This window comes from Spinacia oleracea, chromosome 2, assembly GCF_020520425.1.
Source record: "Spinacia oleracea cultivar Varoflay chromosome 2, BTI_SOV_V1, whole genome shotgun sequence".
NCBI classification, from domain to species: domain Eukaryota; kingdom Viridiplantae; phylum Streptophyta; class Magnoliopsida; order Caryophyllales; family Amaranthaceae; genus Spinacia; species Spinacia oleracea.
Window position 1 is genome coordinate 94,820,252 of NC_079488.1, and position 21,406 is coordinate 94,841,657.

At 32.8% G+C, this 21,406-nt stretch overlaps 2 protein-coding genes across 2 annotated transcripts; one reads left to right on the top strand and one right to left on the bottom strand.

Moving 5' to 3' along the window:
* Positions 1–11,347: 11,347 nt before the first annotated feature.
* On the top strand, positions 11,348–17,394 carry LOC110794087 (uncharacterized). Its single transcript, XM_021999040.2, has 5 exons — positions 11,348–11,493; positions 11,602–11,672; positions 11,761–11,841; positions 11,948–11,991; positions 17,085–17,394. Exons 1-5 carry the CDS (start codon positions 11,412–11,414, stop codon positions 17,182–17,184), a joined length of 378 nt encoding a protein of 125 aa, XP_021854732.1. The 5' UTR covers positions 11,348–11,411; the 3' UTR covers positions 17,185–17,394.
* Positions 17,024–19,817, bottom strand: LOC110794086 (glucan endo-1,3-beta-glucosidase 4-like). The gene is made up of 3 exons (XM_021999039.2): positions 19,195–19,817; positions 18,849–19,121; positions 17,024–17,638 (listed from the first exon to the last, which is right to left on the bottom strand). Exons 1-3 carry the CDS (start codon positions 19,262–19,264, stop codon positions 17,598–17,600), a joined length of 384 nt encoding a protein of 127 aa, XP_021854731.1. The 5' UTR covers positions 19,265–19,817; the 3' UTR covers positions 17,024–17,597.
* Positions 19,818–21,406: the final 1,589 nt, after the last annotated feature.

Genomic DNA, 21,406 nt, shown 5'->3' on the forward strand with positions numbered 1-21,406 from the left:
CCCGTTGGGTCGACCAGAACCCGAAAGTTCTAGGTTTTGAACAAGCATTTGTAAACCCGAACGTGACCGACCCGATTCAACCCGAAAGTAATTTTTTACAACCCGACCCGACCGACCCGTTTGACAAGTCTAATTTGTATGGTGGGCCAAAGTGAGAAAGGGATATCTATTAAAATATAATGAAAACTTTCCTAGAATTGGTTGGAAAAAGGTGTAACGAGTAATCTGGACAGATGAAAAAGGAAAATGTAACGAGAATTCTGGGACGGATGAAATACTATTTTAGTAAAATATTCATATCAATAATAGAAAATATATTTAATTAACATTTTGATCAAATTAACATATTAAGCATATTTGAATTATTTTGGTCAAATTATCATATTAAACATATAAAATACATTAGATGATTAAATGAGTACGTTTAAGATTTATTAGTTACACAGTAGGTCTAAGGGATACATATTTTATATAAAAAAATGACAAAACAATAATTTTCGAATATCCATACATATACGGGACCTAATCTAATTTTCCCTTAAAATGTGTTTTCCCGTTAAACAAAGTAGTTTGATTTTACTTTCTTAATGGTTCTTACTCTTTGGGGTTTTGTTTGCCTCTGTTAGAGCAACTCCAATGGTTACAAAAATGAACCTGCTCACAAAAAAATGAACATGTGAGCAGGTAGTCCATTATTGGTACAACAATGACATAAGCAGCTGTTAAAACCTTGTAGCTATTTTAGGCTACGTAGCTCAAAAAAATATAGCTCAAAAAAATAATTATTTAAATTAAATATTACAGGGAGCTACAAAGTATTGTAGCCCACCAATGTGATAACTTGGAGTTTTAATCAATTGTAGCTAGAAATTTGACGTGACAAACTTAGTCACAACATCTTGTTGCTTACCATTAGAGTTGCTATAATAATTTGTTTATCCTTTTATTTTTGTCTTGCAATGTTTCAATAAAATAAAAGCGAAGTACGTAGTTTCATTTTCTAAATTAAAACATTCATAAAAAAAATAAAAATCGAATGTGGATATTTGGACCCATTGAAATTGCACTTTCATTGTGTGTTTGATTTCTAAATAATACACACTCCAAATATTTATTTTGATTTTTTCCCCTTCAAATTGTTGCCTAGTCTTTTTGAAAAGGAAAATTTGTAATTATTAATCCAATTTTTGTCCGGTTTTCTTTAATTAAGTCTACCTATGCGATATTTCTAAATAATCCAACCTTTATGATCCAACTATTATTATTAAGCCTGGATGACCGGTTACCTGCTACAAAGTCAAGAAAATTTGTAATTATTAATCCAACTGCCCGATTTTCTTTAATTAAGCCTACATATGCGATATTTCTAAATAATCCAACATTTATGATCCAACTACTATTATTAAGCCTGGATGACCGGTTACCTGCTACAAAGTCAACGTTAAAAACGTTGACAACCTAAATTTGGTTTCCCTCCTAAAATATTGGACACGTCATCATCACTTACCACCTAAACAAGGATTTCATTTTTTTTTCTTCCAAAAAACCCTTAACCCTTCTCTTCTCTGTACCGTGTTTCAATTCGTCTCTCCTCCATTACTGCTGCTTCAACCACAATTGTACTGGTTCATGACATCATCAACGATTTTCTTGTGGAAATAGGTGACTTCATCCACGCGCATTCAAATTTCGTCTCCAAAATCGTACAATTGAAGGTGAACTTACGAACCTTAGCGTTTTTGTTCCTTTTTTGGTAAATTTTGAATTTTGGGCTTCCTTGATGGTCAGTTCGTAAAAACCCAAGATGTTGCAATAATATAGTTTTCTTTTATGTTGTGGGATGTTGGTTATTGTGGTCTTGTTGAAAATTTAGAAAGAAAAAAAAACTTTGAATTTGAAGAAGATCCAAATCCAACAGGCAATTGCTTTACCCCAGCCATAACAATTGCTGATTATTTTTGATGAACTTCAAATGGAGAGGTATGACTGTATGAGGGATCGACAATGGTGGAGAAGAGGTAGAAGAGAAATAATGGAGAATAAAGAGATGAAACAGAAAATCGCAGAGGAAAGAGGAACGAAAATTAAAATAGCAATAAAAGAAAATAAGGAGAAAAAAATTATAATTGTTATATGCCACGTAAGGGTGAATACCGCCTATAGCAGGTTAGTAACTTGTTAGGCTTAATAATAGCAGTTGGGTCATAAAGGTTGGATTATTTAGAAATATCGCATAGGTAGGCTTAATTAAAGAAAATCGGGCAAAAATTAGATTAATAATTACAAATTTTCCTTTTGAAAATGAAGTCTCAACTCGGGTGAACTCGGGTGAATTAAAAATTAGGTGGAAATGATCATAAATTTTACAATAAGTTACTTATAAAAATATAATAAAAATGGTCCACAATGGTTGAGTAGAGAAGAATATTGCAATATTCTTTACTCTTTCAAGTATACCCTACCCATATTATTTTTTTAGCTATCAAGGCTAATGGATGAACACAAATTCTTATTTAAAGCGGTGTACAATAAATTTTGTACATCAAACTAAAAATTAAGTCAAAATATTTAAAAGTTACTCCGGTACGCTATAAAGTAAAAATCTATTTATTTTTGCGCTTTAATAAAAATTATCTCTTCAAAACCACTAATAATGTATAAAAGTAACGATGTAACAATTTTTAAAAAAATTATCCACAAAAAATTTATAATATAAAGTTAATCAAAACATGTTAAAAATTACAAATCATTGGGTAAAAGTAACCCAATATACAGTAAATTTATTGTACACCTAATATATGCAAGACCTTTTGATGTATGAAACATGATTTAAATTTTTGGTTCACGTCAACCTTTTTATAGATTGTTTGGTAATTTCAGGGAACATATATAATTTAGATTTAGGCTATTTGCGTTTACCTTATTTTCAATTATTCCATAAACAAAAAATAAAGGTAAAGTCAAATTCATGAAAAGAAAGTTTAGACATCGAAAACATATGGAGATCCAAATTTAATTTGCTTTTTTTTTGTTTGACAAGAATTTGCAAGTAAAATAAATATTGTATTAAGAAGTTCTGATTTAAAGCACAAAGTATTTATTAGATAAATGAAATTGAGATGAAGTAAACCAACACCTACAAATCTTCGAAAACAGGTTTAGCAAGCGCATTATCTAGCAAACGAAGCAGTTTCAACTTTTATTTCCTTTTCGTGTTTTCCTTAGTTTTACGTTCAGTTCGTTTAAGTGTATGGCGAAAGGGAGAAAAAAAACAAATCCTTGAAGGAAAAAAAAAACACCAGAAAATTACTTTTTTTTTTTTTTGATTTGATTATTTCACTTTTCATTATATGAATTCTTTATAAGAGATCACGTAGAAATCAGGACGATTATCATTTGAGTTTAAAAGACAATTAAGGAAAGAATCGCAAATATAACAATGCACAGGGAAAGTGTGAAAGACCTTGTGAATTTAACACAAGCGTCTCGAGTCAATAAACATAACTCGAATAGCATGTTATAAATCCCCAAAAAATGGGAAGCATCGATAGCACCTCGTTGGTGTAAACAAGGCAGATTCGACAAGCACGAGATGACACAAGAAGAGCATACCTCCCTCTTGGTGTTGTGGCCTATGTATTTTTTTACCTATGTAATATGCATAACGGTCTATAAAGACCTTAATGGTTTAGTAATTGTAGTTTGTAAAACATTTTCCTTTATGCAAATTTTAACCTATGTCAAAAAAATAAAATAAAATATCATAGTACAATCTATTATAAAATGGACACATGTAATATTTGCATATTTAATAATTATTTGTGAATAGTACAGAATATTGTATTGGAAAAAATTGTAAATTTTATCAAACCATCTCTTAAGGTGTTTGATGTTCATCTAAAATATCTTAAATGCTTTTATTTTTTTTATGAAATTAGTTAGCGTACTTGTTTTTAAAAATTTAAAACATGCATCGATCTAGTACTCTGTAACAGTCAACTTTTAAGCAGCTTGATGTCCATTTCATATAAATGTAACATACATAGTAATACAGATCGAATATAAGTTATCGTATGTGTTTCTTGAAATACAAATCTCCGTGCATGTAAATATGGTAACATAAAAGGGAAGAAAGTACATTTTTTTTAGTGCGAATGAGACACAAGGGCAATATAAATTACAAAGGGGAGATGAAATAAGAAAGTACATTGCTATAATTATATTTTCTTCTTCTGTGCCTATTTTGAGACACTATCTATTTATAATTTAAAACAGCAGCCTATTATTCTGTGAATATTTTTCATGTATCATAATACAAGTATACAACCCCTGTCTCTAAGGCTAATGACTGCAGTACTTCATTATTTTGGTGGTTTATGAGGTATGGTGACTAGCGACGACAGTACTTCATATTATAGAAAAGCTTAGTGGAAAAAAGTAAATAAAATGAAAATGTAATTAACAAAAAATAACCAGGGGACCACATATGAAAAAATGAAGCTTTCTTTCAAAGCAAAGAATAATTCTCAATTGTTATACGGAGTACTTCATTTGATCATTATATTTAATAATTATTTTTTCCTTTTAGAGAAGATAATAATAACAAGATTTTTGTTTTGGTATTTACTAATTTAAAAATACACCACTTTTTTATTACTTATGAAAAATTTATTGTTATTTACTACCTTAAAGCGTGTTTTTAGTTTGTAATCACTACTCTTAACTATTTTCTCATTTTAAAATGATGATTTCTCTTTTGTTTTTAATCGTTTTAAGTGATTCAAAGCACATTCTCTTCTTTATGGGTAAGAATTCCATAGATTACGTGTTTTTGAAATTTTATAAAAGATCAAAAGTATTAAAAAATATCTGTGAACTTTTAAAATATTTGTGTTGTATCAAACGAGTTGTTTTGATATACCGTTTTCTATGAAATCCTTATGCAAAAATGATAAGAATGAGATTAAGAAACGAAAAGCGAGATATATATTTTAAAATGAGAAAACATTAAATGGTAGTGATTCCAACACAAGCATATTTTAAAGTAGTAATTACAAGACAAATTTGCCAAAAATGATCTTTTATAGCTCAAAATTTGCGAAAAAGGACTGGCGTTATACAAATATTTGGGTGAAATCATACCTTAAAGTAAAATTCTTTGCAAGAGACAACATGTTTCCACTTTCCGGCATCGATCGACTTTGATTTTCCGACCTTTGACCATCACATGCAGGTCACGTGTTGTCTAAGTTGGTTATATATGTTCACCCTTTTCCCCTCTGTTTCTTCTCCTAAACCCAGAAATTTGATTTTTTTTTAAGCTTTTAAAGTTGGGAATTTTGGAGGAAAAAATGGCGAGAATAGCCAAAAGTGAGGTCATATACCATGCACATGATGGTCAACAACCTAAAAACGAAAATCAATGTCGGAAAGTGGCTCAGGTTGTCTCTCGCAAATAATTTCGAGTCTAAGGTATGACTTCACCCAAAAATTTATATAAGGTCTTTTCTTGAAAATTTTGAACTATAAAAGGTCCTATAAAATTTTCATAAGGTAGTTAATACAAAATTAGAGTATTTTTAAGTTAGTTAATACCAAAATTTCCTAACAACAATAGTATAATAATAATATTTTTTTTTAGAGAAAGAACGGCAACCATTTCATTAATTAATTAAATCCAGTTCCGCCAAAGTTTGAAGGCTTTAGGGGAACGAGTTCATGCAAACACGCTCTGAGTCAATACCGATCTCCCATCTAGCGATGCAATAGGATACCGCACATATTACCTGTTCTCGTAACCCGAACACACATAAATTGAAACAACTTTGTTTGCTGGTTGGGCCGGTTCGATGGCTCTATATGAATTATCTGTTTTGATCCCTCTGACCCCGTTCTTGATAAAACTCACTACTAATACCAACAATATCATCATTCAGAATGAAAATAGGCCGGGGTTGCATGCATGTACCCTCTTGCCTTGTTTTGATAGCACGAACAACCTTCAGATGACAAGTTGGATGACTCCTTCATGGTTGATATGCAAAAACAGAATCCAATTGCCAGTGGCTCAAGGGAAGAGTTGGAAAATCAAGGAGAAGAGAAGTTGAAATTGGAGGATAACTATAATCCATTTGATTTTAAGGAAGGTGGTTCTGAAAGTGAATCTATGAGTACCCTTACAGAAATCTGCCACCACACTGGAGATGCAAATGAGTACAGGGATGATGTCTGCTTCAACTCAACCTCTAGAATCCAACAAGATGGGAAATTTGAGATGAGAGGTAGTCAGTAGAGTAAGAAAGAAGGCAGTTTGTTGCATTGAAAAGAACGTTATGAGGAAGCATGTGAACAAGAGGAACAATACTTCCGTAACTCACACTCAACTGAATTGTTGTTAACAGGACTAAAGTTGAAAAGAAGAGAAAGATTGCTGCTTCACCTCCTGATTGTATACAACGCCCCATGGAAGAAGTTTCTACATGCGTCCCTTTACAGTAGTGTTGATCCCCCTTTGTATCAAGCTAGTTGCGTGGAGTCTTGTGCTAGTAGTATCGAGTCTAGTGCTAGTAGTACTACCATGTCTTGTATTAGTAAGGTTTTGTGGTGTCCCATGAAATGGCTAGTGGCCAAGAGTAATGGGTTTTTAGTGTCTTTTGCATGTTTATAATTACTGCCATAAAAAAAAAACCCCTTCAGAGCATCACACTCCACTATCACGCTATTGTATCTATCCCATCCTCCTAGCCAACTCCACTCCACATTGTGCCACACCCGCCTCATATCAGGCTGCCAGTTTGCCCCTATATGCTTCACTGCCGCAACCAACAACTCCCCTTTTCTACCCCAAATTATCGCACCAAAACTCACACCATTCCTTTCGACACATGAGCATCCACGTTGAGCTTTACATAGTTTGAAGGAGGGGAAAGCCAACTCACATTTGATGTACCAACATGAGGTGTAGTAGTCTCTCACCTTTGCATTATACAAGGAGTACTCTTCAGTTAGTCGCACAATAATAATAATAATAATAATAACATTGTAATAATAAAAATTTGTAGATATTTACGTTTTAAGGGGAATAGATTGCATGGTGTACATTTTTTTGTACAAAAGTTTTTTTTAGTGAAGTATGTACCTCAATTTGTTCTAATCTATCTATTTGCAAGTAAAAATCAGGTGAATTAAAACCGGTTGCCTACTTTCTTGTAGTCAACATATTTTTCATTTTGACACTATTGTTGCCCCTTTTGATTATGACAGACATATACTAATGGTCTATCAAGTGTGTGCAAAGATGACTAGAATTTCTGGAGTAGGACACGAAGATAGCCGAGTAAGAAGACTTGAAGCTCAACAAATAATCAAGCATTGATTGAGTTCCTTTAGAGGAACCATGAAGAGTTTCTGCACAGGAACAAGCGCTTGGAAGGTAGTGAGCAGACCTAAACCCATGCCCAATCGTCATTTTTGAAGAGGAATATAATTGCTCAATGCTGCCAGTTTATTGCCAGAACAAGAACAATGAATTAAAACCCTAAGGCTTAGGTTTATACAAGTGCAAAATAGAGTTCATAAAAGAGTCAAATAATGATAATATGGTCATATTATTCAAGGAATACAAGTTTTCTGGAATCAAAGTATCACTTAGAACACCTGTTTAGGTTTATTTGAACTCTATCGATTTAACAACATTGTTGTATCATTAATCCCTCTTAGTAAATCTGCTATAACTCATTTGACCCAAAATCTACCCGACATTACTTGATTTTTTTCCCCTAGATTGCAATTGGGCTAACAATAAAAAGCAGTGTGACTAACATTGAGTTTTTATTAATAAAGCTAGCTACATGTAATTCAATACTTCATATAAAAGAGAATTGAATGTTTGAGTGAAAAGGCCATTGCTACAGTGCTGCCTTTCTTATAAATACCATCCATGTCCCTTTTTTCCGGTTACTCCGCATGTTCCAACTGCCAACAGGCCCAACATCATTTGGCAATATTATGGCCATCTGTCAAACAATAATATACCCTTTTTTCCCTTTTTTTTAATATAAATAAACTTTATTATAATTTTTAATAATCCTTTTTTTTTGGGGATAAGTTTGGTATTTTTATTTCATCAAGTTGGGCTTAAATACCAACGGTGCTCAACGGAATATAGCCAGTCCTGTGACAGTGATCCACCTTAGAACCATGCTATGAATCCTTTATCTAATTAATTATAATGATTTAATAATAATAAATAAAGAATCCTCAAACTTTTATGACTACAAAATATTAGTTTAACGTAAAATTATACTCCAATTATTTGTGTAAATTATAAGTTGACCACCAAATGAATTAGTATTGAGATAATTTTTGTTTGGTAAACAGTAGAGAAACTAAGACCATTAATTATTCTGTTTTAAATTACTGCTTATAAGATACTTTGTCATGAGTCATGATGCCACGATACCTTGTAAATGTTGTGACACCGAATAAAAGACATGTAGTGTATTGTTAAATACTCGCATCCAATTTTAATTTAATAGATAGATAATGAGATAAAAAAGTAGAGTATCTTGTAAGCAGTAATTACATACAAAAAGTGTATGAAACTATACCAAATATAGAAATGGTGTAATTAATATGTATTGTAAAGCAAAGGAATTGCTAATTCAAACCTTAAAAACACGAAGTATTCCCTCTATATTTTAATAGTATGAGTTACGTTACATTGTGACCGGTACGGAGTTTTAGAAGGGTAAGTTAGTTTTATTAGAGTAAGATGAAAGCGGGGATTATGGTAATAAACAATTGTAAGAAAAGACAATGAGGTTGCTAAATTATTCAACGAAAATGATGCGAGAAGAGATAATGGGCACCACCAAAGGAGAGAAATATATTATTAAATGTAAAAGCATAATAAAAGTATAATGGTAACTCATACGCCATATTAAAGTATGAGCGTTTATATTAATTGTAACTCATATTAAAATATGGAAAGAGTACTATTTTGAAGAAGAAAAAAACCACATCACAAAGAAATAAAGACAAAAGCAAGTTTTAGAGTGTCGCAATATTTTTGGGCTCTCTCGTTAGCAAAATCTTTTTCGTCTTTTGCCTAGGAAAAGTTTAGAATTGTACTTTCTGCCCCTGAAAATGCTTCGTGAACTATGATAGTTAACTGCGATTAACGTTTTATTTTTTTTTATTTTTTTGTTAAGTATGGTAATTCTCATTAGTTTAAGGCTAATACTTCGTTTGAGATTTAGTGCATCTTATAATTTTTCATTTTGGTGTAGCTTTTTTTCTTTAATCTTTTCGGAAGTGAATTTTCCTAATTTTTCTATTCATTGGTTGTTATTTATGTTTTTCACATGATAGTATTCTGTGTTATAATAAAAGACATAATACCAATTAATTAGAAAAATAAAATTTTATTAGTAAAATAAAATTTTATTAGTAATTGCAATTTGATTAAAGGTTATTACTTCACGCCAAAAAAAAGATTAAAGTTTATTACAAAGTATTTACTTTACTCCTTCGATTCTTAAAATGTTTGTCCTTTAGAAATTTAAGAAAATCCAACATAACTGTTGTCGCATGAATCTGATTAATAGAATTTAACCACGTAGGTATGAGAAATAAATAATTGAGGGGTTTAGTGGGGATAAAAATTTACTTGAGAGTAAACAAGTCGGTAATTTGGATATTTATAAGGTATAATTGGAATAAATATTAGACAAATAAGGAAAGATTTCAAAAGAAACTAACATAAGTAAAACAACGCAATACGGGAAGAGGATAAACATTGAAGAATGGAGGAAATATTAGTACTATATACGTATAGTGTATGAGAGCTAATTAAAAATAGGTATGTATAAAGTAAATGGGAGGGATTTGTGATTTAGTCAAGACAATGGAAAAAAAGGAGTTCCAGTAAGATGTATGTCAAGTCAATGGAAATGAGGTGAAAGAAGAAGAAATGTGAAAGAGTAGTTGTACTATACGTACTTGATCAAAGGTCAAGAATGTAGATGGTCTAACACGAAGTAGACATAATTTTATAGGTGAGTTAATAATATTGTGGGTTATCATAATCAAACTTACAATTACATCACATCTATATAGTTGGACGGGGGAAGGGAGGAGGAATGGGGGGTGTCTTTCAACTTTTTCCACCAAGACTATGCATATAGTTAAGGTTATAAGTACGAGAACAACTTCAATTAAACAAATCTAGATTTACTCAATATTTTTGAAAAAAACTACTTCCTCCGTTTCAAAAAGATCTTTACAGTTACTATTTGCACGAACTCCAATGCAATATTTAACCACTAATATATCCAATTTCGTATGTGGAAAAATTATAAAAATTTGATATTCTGAAAATATATATCGAGACCAATCTGACAAGTTCTTACATGTAATTTTTTGATGTATATAATAGTGAGAATTTACGGTCAAAGTTTTTATACTTTGGACATATTTTCCAAAGTGTAAAGAACTTTCAGAAACGGAGGTAGTATATTCCAATATACTTATATAAAATTATTTTATCAGATTAATTTTTTTATATTATTAATGATATGAAGTATACGATTGTTAATATTATATTCTTGTCTGTATATACTTGATTTTTAGCTCCACCGAGATTTCATTTACATTTAAGATTTACTTCAACAATGCGCACAAACTTGTACAACGTATATAAAGTAACTTAATTTTGTTAAACTCAACTTAGTTTTACCAGAAATTATAACTTTTTAAGGTAAAGAGAACCGAGCGGCGAGCCTAATATGGATGAACTCAAAGGAAGAACATTGAATATTTAAGTTAAATAAAAAATAAGTTTCAGATACTTAGAATTATTGAAAGATAAGTATACACATCAAATAAGATTTTGATAATAGATTAAAGTACTTTTACATACATCGATAAATATAATAAACCTTAACCTTATAAAAAAGTTAACTTCAAATTGGGACAAAAAATAATTCAAGTTTTATTACTACAGAGTACTAAAAATTGAAAAGAAGAAAGTACAACCAACTCTAAGAACCATGAAAAAATGAAATTTACTCAAAAAATAGAAGAAATATACATAGTATATTGTTCTCATAAAACATCAAGTTGACTACCGTGTGCGTAGCACGCGGTGGTGCAACTAGTAGTAAAAGAATAAAAATTACCCAATGTAAAACCAATCTAAATGAACTACTATGAAAACATGACTGACCCGAATTAAATCGATTAAAAGAATAAAAATTACCCAATGTAAAACCAATCTAAATGAACTACTATGAAAACATGACCGACCCGAATTAAATCGATTCGAACAATGATTGTCATCTCATGGCCCACCAGCCTGAGTCCGGTTTGTGTTCCAAGTACTCGACTTGTGAGTCAACTACTGAAATCAAATGCCAAAATTGTTGAGCAAAAAGCTGAAAATAAAAACGCAAATGGATCCTCGTCTATGGCACAAAGTTGCTGCTATCTCTGGTAATTTCTCCCCTCCTCCCTTTCTCCATGACTCTATTCTGTAGTTTTGTTAAGCAACATCACTGATCACTGCATCACTGACAAAATCCAATTGCTGTTAAAATTTAGGGGCAGTAGCTGTTGGATTAGGCGCATATGGTGCTCATGGATTCAAACCCAAAGAACCCGCCTATAAACAGGTCAATTTCTACCTTATTTCTCCGCTTCTAAAATTCCCCATCTCACAGTTTATAGCATTCTTTCTGAAATTTGGGAAAATTTTGATAGGTTTGGCAAACAGCGTCCTTGTACCATTTGGTTCACACTGCAGCTTTGTTAGCTACCCCCATGACCAAATATCCTAACATTGTATGTGTATTTTTCTTGTACAATTCAATCAATTTCTGTTTCTTGTTTGTTCAATTCAATTTTGTTCTAAATTTCCCCATTTTTTGGGGTTTGTTGTTGATTTCAGTTTGGAGGTCTGATGAGTGCTGGAATAGTCTTATTTTCAGGGACGTAAGTTTTTTGCCTCTTCAACTTCAATGTGTAATTATTTTTGTTGGTGAAGTTCATTACTTTATGTTTCCTAAGTGAATTGGGTATTGGATTATTGTGTTATTGTGGATGTGCAACTGATGAATATTGGTCGTTTGAGAAAATGCAACTGAGATGATGATAGTGGTTTATCTAGTTCATTATGTAAATGTAATCAGCTGTAATCATTCAACATGTACATGTATCCAAGCTGGATCAGACTGCCATTTTCAGAAAAAATTAATTGTTTTGGCCTTAGCTGAAGTGTTTTAGTGTCTATGTCCAAGTCTGAGTACCAGGTTGTCGATACAAGTGTGTAAGGTGAAAATGAAGAGCCTATGTAACATAGCTAGCACCTTTCTATTTAATAAGGAAACTTGAGTGAAAATGAGGAAGATAGTCTCCATTGTGCTAGAGGATTCATATTGGAATGTGGATCATATTGCTTCATCACTTGTTAGTCTTTTATTGTGATTTACGAGTTGCTCGAGTAAGTGTTTAGGAAATTGGCTGCTTGGACTTTAGTAAAAATTGACTGGAGATTTGTGTCTAGTTTCTTGAGATAAAATTATTACAAGTGATGGTTTTGAAAGTGACAATTGTGCTTCCTCACTTTAGATTTTCATTTTAGGTGGTGGACTTTGTTGTTTGTATTACCTTTGAACGAGGATCATGGTGTTGTTCCCAAACATTTATTTTTTACACTTTAGGCCTTTTAATGTCTATTGGGTCAAAATTAATGTTCCACACACCCTCTTTATTCTCATATGCACACGTCCAAATCTTTATGTTACCATTTACAATAATTTGAGTGTTGTATTGGTTTCACGACATCGCATGCTGATACATGAATATTGTGTCTAACACGAGTTTTGTGCTCATAGATTGTGCAATGTATTTGTATAAATAGCAGGTCGCGATGTCATGTTATTTACTGTTAATATTACCTCAACGCTTATGACAGACATCTGATAAGAAATAAGAACAGGTTTTGGGATAGAAGTTAAGATGTAAATAAACTTAACAGATTAAGTGGAGTGACAACTTCTGTTTGACCTTCCATTGGAATGCGATATTTTTCTTTTGTTTGGATTTGTTGAGGGGGGGGGGGGGGGGGGGGGGGAGGAGGGGTGTGATATTGACCTTTTTGTAGTACTGAAACGTCTGAAAGTTTGACCATAAGTCACTTACTAAATGCTATTCCCCTATCCTCAAATGACTTTCTTATTTGGTTATTTGTCTCGCCTTTTGATTGCTCATTTGTTGAAGAGGTGTTAAGTTATAGATTCAAAGAATAACTAAACCTCACAAGTCACAACTTGTCAAAATTCCAAATCTTAGCCTTTTTTTTTCCTACTGAAAAGAGAAATCATAACTGTCTACTCAGAAGTGTTTCACGAAGATTTAAACCTAATTTTTCAATTGTGTGAAGTTGGATGATCAGCTTTGTAGATGGTTGACAAAGTCTAATAGTTTTTGGAGGTCACCATTGTCTAGTAGAGTTTTGCATAGGTGGTAGTATAATATCATAGAATGAAGCATTAGTCGGTGAATAAGAGTATAAGACTATTACTCTTTTCAGTGTTTCATTTCGTTTTTAATGAGGGGGACATGCAATACAAATCTCTTTCACTAATTCTTTGTATGTATTTCAAAGGCTCCTTTAGGAATTCAATTTGTCCAATAACATGTTTAATGTACAAACATTTAATATGCATGAGTTAAGAAGCCCTTTGTGACATACCCATTTCTTGGACGCCGATACTATTAATGTAAACATCAACTTGTCAGGACACTGGATATAAGTAGAATTCTAGTAATATTACTGTGCGCAACTTCTTGGCACTTGCTGGGTTGCATATGTAGTGCCTTTTGCTACCTATTGGTTTGACATATGCGCATCACCCCTAGTGTACGAGCTCATTAAAGCTCCGAGGATTCGTTTTTACAACATTTTCTTTACTGTAAACTAGGAATCAATTCATGTTTTGTTGACATAGCTCTAACAAAGAAGAACCTTTACAGTTGTTGGGTTGAAGTTTCATATACTTAAACCCACCCTCCCCTTAGTTTGACTGAGGAGAAGCTGTGTGAGAAGGACTGTTTATGCTATTCTAGAATTTGTCGTGGCTGTTGAATATCTTGGTTGCTGCATTTTTGCTGTTCTAGATCTTCTATACGTGCAAAATTTCGAAGTGATGACATGATATTTTTTGAGACAGTCTACTGTTTTTAAGTTAGGTTATGTCCCATGTCCAAAGCTTGGGAGAGGTATTTGAAGTTAAATCAGAAAAATAGAAGAGAAAAGATGCCCGAAATAAGGGTTCATAGTTGTCATTATTATTTCTGGAGATAACATGAATACATGATAACACTTAACACCTGGTACTTTTATGAGTCATGTTCATGCATGGTCAATTGGTCATGGCCTTTTCATAGGACTTACATGAGTGAGTCTGTGAGAGTAAGTCTAGTTTATTTTATGAAATTAAGTTATTTGGCTTGCACAAGTTTAAAGGTAGGTGTAGGCAAGGTACAACTTCTTATGATTCGAGGAAAACATTTCCGTATCTTACTTTATATTACTTATGTAAATAGTTGTGGATACGAACCAGGTTTCACTTCAGGACTAATGAAGCTAACTTAGACCTATATGAAGATGCACTTTTCTAGTTTATATAAAAGCTTTGCTTATCTTGATATCTTACTACATATCACCAGATTTATAGTAGGTATGTTTGAATCGAATCGAATCTCATACCATATTTTACCTCAGTGCTAAAAAGTAACATGGACACAGTTTGATTCTGTGGTTGTTCGTGTTGTTGTGTCATCACAAAGGCGGGTTCTTGTTTTTCTTTAAGTGGAGGAGAACGATGTCCAGACGTGCTACTACTTTTTGAGGGTTTTTTTTGGGGAACAAGGGGGGGGGGGGGGGGGGATTCTTGGAATTGGGGTCACCTGTAGGTCATCATTAGTTCATTGGATTAAGAGGAAATGGAGGATCATTTAGACTGAGAGGTCCTCAGTTCACTGTTGCAGATAAAGGTATATTTGTTTCAATAGTTTGAATGCTTTCTCTTATTTTTGGCTATGTTATGCTACTCATAGGTTGACCGCTAGCGTTATGTGGTTTACATGGATTATTTTAATGCATTTGAAGTACCTTGTGCCTTTTCTTGCCTACTTAGCGTCTGAATGAGACTGGTATGGTTAGACATTGGTGTTGTGATAGAAATTTAGTCAGTTATTGACCTATAGTCCAGCTGCAGTAGGAGAGAGATGCGTTCTGCTAACTATCTCGAAGACTTTCTTGAGGTTTATTTGTTTTTTCAAGAGCCCTACCCTTTATCCTCAGATACCATTCTCATTGTCAACATACTGGTATTATAACGATGATAATGATAATGAGCAAGTGCATGACTGCACAGGCTGATGTGAGTTTGAAGCTGAGTTGTTGTCTACATTGGTATAATGATATGGGACTAAAAAGTGGACTGTGTACACAATTATCACTTAAAGTATTAGATACTATTTTTTGACAGAAGGATCCGATGCTATTAATTGCGATTAACAGGTGAATAGGTTTTAAGGAGATTGTGCCTGAAATTAAATCGATAATGGGTGGACTTGAAAAATCTTAAATTAGGACCTTATACTTGGTATACTTTAGGAAGACATATTACACGAAGTACTCCGTACATAGTATTTATATTGTTTGGAAACGGAACGTAAATGTTCCCATGTGCTGCTTATTTTCCAAAAGTATTCCTATTTGTTAGTTAAAATTGATCTTCTGATGAACTCTAAATGTAATTGGGAAATCTCTTTTCCCTGGGGAATTTTCTTAATGAAATGCAATGTCATATTACCAGTCATGGCCTAATTGCAACAAACTGCCTGTGTGAATTATGGAAGACGCTGACCCAGCTTGGCAATTGGTTCTTTAGAATAATTTGAAATTTGGATTAATTGTCACTATCATTTAAATGATTGTTTCTCTAAGCATTGAATTCTGTCATATCCTAGAGGAAGTTCTCTGCCAGTGAGGTTACATTTTTATTTAGGGAAGTGAGTGTTGGCCTCAATGTAAACTGTTGATATTAGTGTTGTCCTACTGTCACTTCTTAAGCTTGGAACCTACTTTCACTCTTAAGCTTGCAACCTCCCCTGCAGTAGGCGCACAAGTAGGACTTTATGGATTTACGGAGAAGTAGTAGCCTAGTTGGTAGTCACGGGAAGCCTTAAATCATCAAAAATTGTCTGATAAGACTACGAGAGAGGAGGGATGATTTTGGTTTGAATTTACAGCAATGTATGCAGTATGATGGTTGATGATATTTCTTTTGGGGGAAGTGATTGTGTTCGATCTTCAAGTGGCATAGGCTTTATAAAGATAGTGACACAGCTAATTGAAACGAATTCCAACAGTGTATTCGGTTGGTATTCACCTCTAGCTTAAGAGGTAGCAACTTTCGCAAAGCTACATTGGTGCATTTTGGTTGTTCCTGCATGAGAAGATTCCATGATAGTCTTGAACTACTGCCAATCACTTTAACAAATCCATCATTGTTTAGCAGGTGCAATGGTATTAATGATATTTCCAGCGGCTATTTTTACTTAAAAGTTGAAACTGATCACCCTGACTTGTGGTTTTGTCCAGAGCAGTATTTAGTTATAGCATATAGGCGTCAAATATGAAGCTTGTAGAATGGCTGGTTAAACTCGAAGAATATTTACATGTAGAGAATCTTTTATTCGGTAAAAGGGTCATTCCTGGAAGTATCTTGAAATCTGGATTTTACTACGTGTATGCCTTTCCTTAAGAAATTTTCTTCTCTCTGCAAAGAGCTTAACATTACTATTGCAGAAGTGATCATGCAACATGCCTATCTTCATTTGCTTATTAGTTCTGTTGCGAATTATATTTCCAGATATGCTTTCTGAAGTCTGAAATTACTTGTCTAAATTTAAGGCACATATGTTTTTGGCAAAATTTAAGGCGCATTTAAACTGCAGAGAAGTGTGATAACATTTCTACGTTGAACTGATATGGTAAGACAATTATTTTGCAGGTGCTACAGCGTGGCATACCTAGAAGACAGAAAGTACAATAGGTTAGCGCCTATTGGTGGCTTTGCATTTATAGCTGGCTGGGCTAGTTTGCTTTTCTGAAAGTTTAAGGTACAAAAAACAGCAATTGCATACTATCCTTTCCCCACACCCAAGTGCTCATGTGTTGAATAACTGATTATCGGCTACAAAATTTCTACTGAGACTGGTACAAATATCTCAAAATGACTGAGATTCTGCAATAATAATCGACTGTATATGAATGGGTTGTTATTTGTTAAGCTATAGAGTTATTTGAGCTTTACTTGTGTATGTTGAGTGCGCTAATGCGATGTATCGCAATATCATTGATCACTTCGAGTCTTGAAACCTTATTTCTTGAAGTGTATACGAAATGTTTACGTAACACCAACAAACTTGTAGCTTCCATTTACAACTTGAATTTCTTTTTTTGACATGATACAACTTGAATTTGAAGGAATGCTAAATAAGGTACTTTGTTATGTTGTGTAAACTTAATTTGAAGGAAGATATTCGAAGTGGCAGTTATCATGACCTGCACACGAAAAATAACCAAGATAATCAGTAAATGGAAAAAAAATAAGCGAGCAAGGAAGATGCTGAAAATGAAATGCATGTAAAGTTTAAACAGTATTAGTCGATATTGGAACGAAATAGCTGATTTGAGTAGTGAATTGTATTAAGATCATTTTGCGCGTCCCGTAAACATGACTTGTGCTATTGTTTAGAAGCAATGATTTATGAATAAGTTTTGTTTGCTTCACCAAAACCAGAAATTGCCAGCAAGCTGAGATAAAATATGTCAGGATACCCCCCCATTCATATGTTGACATGTATATAAATCCATCCATGTGGATATGATGGTCCTGAACTGAATGAAGATGCTTGGATCCTTGGTCTTTCTTTAACTTGTTAATATCTTTTTGGGATTATTGTTATTTGTTAATTCTCTACTACAGTATGTTCTTCTTAAGATGCAAGTTACTCATATATAGATTCCATTTATGTGTTCCATTGAGTTTACTTCGTTAGCAAAATAGATCAGATTCCCTTATTTACCTTTTTATTCATTTATTTATATAATATAATGATAATAACTACTCCGTACTTTGTAGTCCAGTATTTATGTACGGAATACTCTGTATTATTTATGCGAAATTATTTTATTATTAATTGTTAGTTGGCAAATTGTTACCTAAGGGCCCTGCCAGGATCGAAACCGTTATCTAGGACTAGGAGTCAAGCTTCGGTTTAAATGGAATGATTGATGGTAAAAGATGGAGATATACGGTGAGGTGTTAAGTGTTAAATATTGTACTTTAAAATAAAAAAAACAAAAGTTTAGAAATTAGATTAGGACGAGTTAATCTCTTTCCTTAGGATAATATTAGCCCCCACTACATTGCTGATGGAATTCAAAGCTAATCTATCCCTAGGGTTCCCTAATCAAGAATGGAATACAACAAATTAAACCATTCTCCAAGAACATAGTGCTAAATGGACCGTGCAAAGTGCTAAGTCTTGATTAATAATATATAGCTATATTACTAACCCAATAGTAGCAAACCAAGCCCAGTGCTCCACTAGGCCTAATAACCCAAGCCATCATGAGTATATTTAAAGACAACCAAAACATCATTTCTCTTGTTCCATGTGGGAGAATACTCCTACTCACACAAGTTGAAGACTAATGTCTAACATTAAGTGTATGCCAAAAATGGAAAAGGGTGGAAGAGAATACATACTGGGATCTTTCTCAGTGATAATGGCAGCACCATTGAAGTAGCAGTTGCCACCTTTGTTTTTATGATTTTGAAAGTAACTGTTGAACACAAAGTCAGCGTGATCTTTGGTGGTGTTAGGTTGATAGCATGGTTGATTCTCTTGAATCATGCTACACTTTACATCTTGCTGGCCACACGCCCAATTTATGGCTGATTCCAGTTCGTTGTCTGGAGTCTGCACATCTGCTACACACCATTGCTGTCCTGGATCGTCTTCTCCATCATTATCGTCTCCTGTAACAACAAAATTAAATGAGAACTAAAATTGATATCTAATATGAACACCTTAAACTGATAGATGCATTACCTGAAATGTTGGGAACGACAAGGAGGAGGAGGAGGAGGAGGAGCAGAGGAAGCAACAAGTTCCAAGCCATTGTGAATTTTGAAGAGGATAAAGTGTTATTGGGAGTAATTCAGATAGGATGAATTTTCGGAGCCACAGATTGAATGGGGGAAGCTCCTGTTTATATAGCAAATATTATAATGACAATTAAGCAAGTGTGAAGACTGTGAACATTGGATTGAAATACAAGTCACCGACTTGCAACTCAATTCAGGGATCTGATTCTAATTCGCCTTTGTTTTTTTCTTTTCTTAATGTGAATGGCTTTTGTTGGCACTAATTATGGATGGTTAATGTGAATCATTAAGTGAGTATGCTTCCTATACCCTGTCATTGCCAGTCTGGACTCTGGAATATGTATAGTCTATGCTCTTTGACTCTTTGGAGCGTAGGCGCGTAGCACCGTAGACTCTAGATTTGATTTCACACCAAATGACGAAATAGGACAGATAAAACCAGCGTGTTTTCATCAGTTTAGCTGAAATTCACTTGCCAAAGCACATTTGAAAATAAATAAATAAAACCTTCGTTTAATGGATCGATTTCAAAGCCAGTAAGGATGAGGGATTTTCTAATGGAGGGCTTCTAGAACTTCAACGTGGTGGTATCCGTCAAACAAATCAATCCATCAACACAACCTATCATGATAATGAAAATCAAGGGTTTTTATTTCCTCTTGATGGTCAGAATATCATAACTACAGGTTTTATTATTAGAATCCGTCAGAAGAAGCACATTATACTTTCCAGCAACCTGATTATCACGAAAGGTGTTCAAGAATGAATTGGGAATTGCAAATTAGGGAATACCGGGATTTCCAAACACACCTAAATCGAATCAGAGATTTAACAAGCAATCTCACTAGTATTTGGTTCAACAAATCGTCTGCAAAATTCATCTTCATTGTTGTTACCTTACCTTGATGTTTCATGGCCAATTTAGGGTTTTTCTTGATCAAGGTTTTTCAGCGCAAATTTTTGGCTATACCCGGGTACAGCCAAAGCTGGCTGTACCCCCATCCAAAATGATGTCGTTTGTGTTGTTTAAAATGAACATTAATATACTGGTACAAAAATGAACATTTACTATTTCGGAAATGAACATTTATTTATTTATTTGGAATGAACATTTACTATTTTGGAAATGAACATTTATTTATTTATTAGGAAATAAACTACAAAAATGAACATTTTTTTATTTATTTGGAAATAAACAATATAGGCTCTTGTAAAAACATAAAAGACCAATGAAGTGAACAATTTCATTATGAACATTAACCATATATTTATTGTGAACAAACAAATAAACAAGAAAGAACAAATAATTCAACAAAAAAGAACAAACAATATAAAAAAGAACATAAAATTCCAGAAAAAAGAACAACCAATACAACAATTATGAACAATTTTATGATGAATTTTAAAGCCAACATGAAAGAACAAACAATACAACAAGAAAGAACAAATACTGGTACAAAAATGAACATTTACTATTACGGAAATGAACATTTATTTATTTATTTGGAATGAACATTTACTATTTTGGAAATGAACATTTATTTATTTATTTGGAAATAAACTACAAAAATGAACATTTACTATTTCGGAAATGAACATTTATTTATTTATTTGGAATAAACATTTACTATTTTGGAAATGAACATTTATTTATTTATTCGAATGAACATTTACTATTTTGGAAATGAACATTTATTTATTTATTTGGAAATAAACAATATAGGCGCTTGTAAAAACATAAAAGACCAATGAAGTGAACAATTTCATTATGAATTTTAAAGCCAACATGAAAGAACAAACAATACAACAAGAAAGAACAAACAATAAAGCAGATAATTATTATGAACAAACAAATAAACAAGAAAGAACAAATAATTCAACAAAAAAGAACAAACAATATAAAAAAGAACATAAAATTCCAGAAAAAAGAACAAACAATACAACAATTATGAACAATTTTATGATGAATTTTAAAGCCAACATGAAAGAACAAACAATACAACAATAAGTTTGATGAATACAAGAAAGAACAAACAGTACAACAAGAAAGAACAAACAATACAAAAAGAAAGAATAAAAGATTAATGAAGAGTTTAATTATGAACATTAACCATATGATTATTATAAACAAACAAATAAACAAGAAAGAACAAACA

Bases quoted from the DNA above. Each gene is read 5' to 3' on its own strand.
- LOC110794087 (XM_021999040.2), top strand. From the start codon at position 11,412: ATGCCAAAATTGTTGAGCAAAAAGCTGAAAATAAAAACGCAAATGGAT. The intron at 11,494-11,601 runs GTAATTTCTCCC...GTTAAAATTTAG, and splicing joins CAAAGTTGCTGCTATCTCTG to GGGCAGTAGCTGTTGGATTA. The intron at 11,673-11,760 runs GTCAATTTCTAC...AAATTTTGATAG, and splicing joins AAGAACCCGCCTATAAACAG to GTTTGGCAAACAGCGTCCTT.
- LOC110794086 (XM_021999039.2), bottom strand. From the start codon at position 19,264: ATGGCTTGGAACTTGTTGCTTCCTCTGCTCCTCCTCCTCCTCCTCCTC. The intron at 19,122-19,194 runs GTAATGCATCTA...TTGTTGTTACAG, and splicing joins TGTCGTTCCCAACATTTCAG to GAGACGATAATGATGGAGAA. The intron at 17,639-18,848 runs GTATGTATTCTC...TTTCGTGTGCAG, and splicing joins TATCACTGAGAAAGATCCCA to GTCATGATAACTGCCACTTC.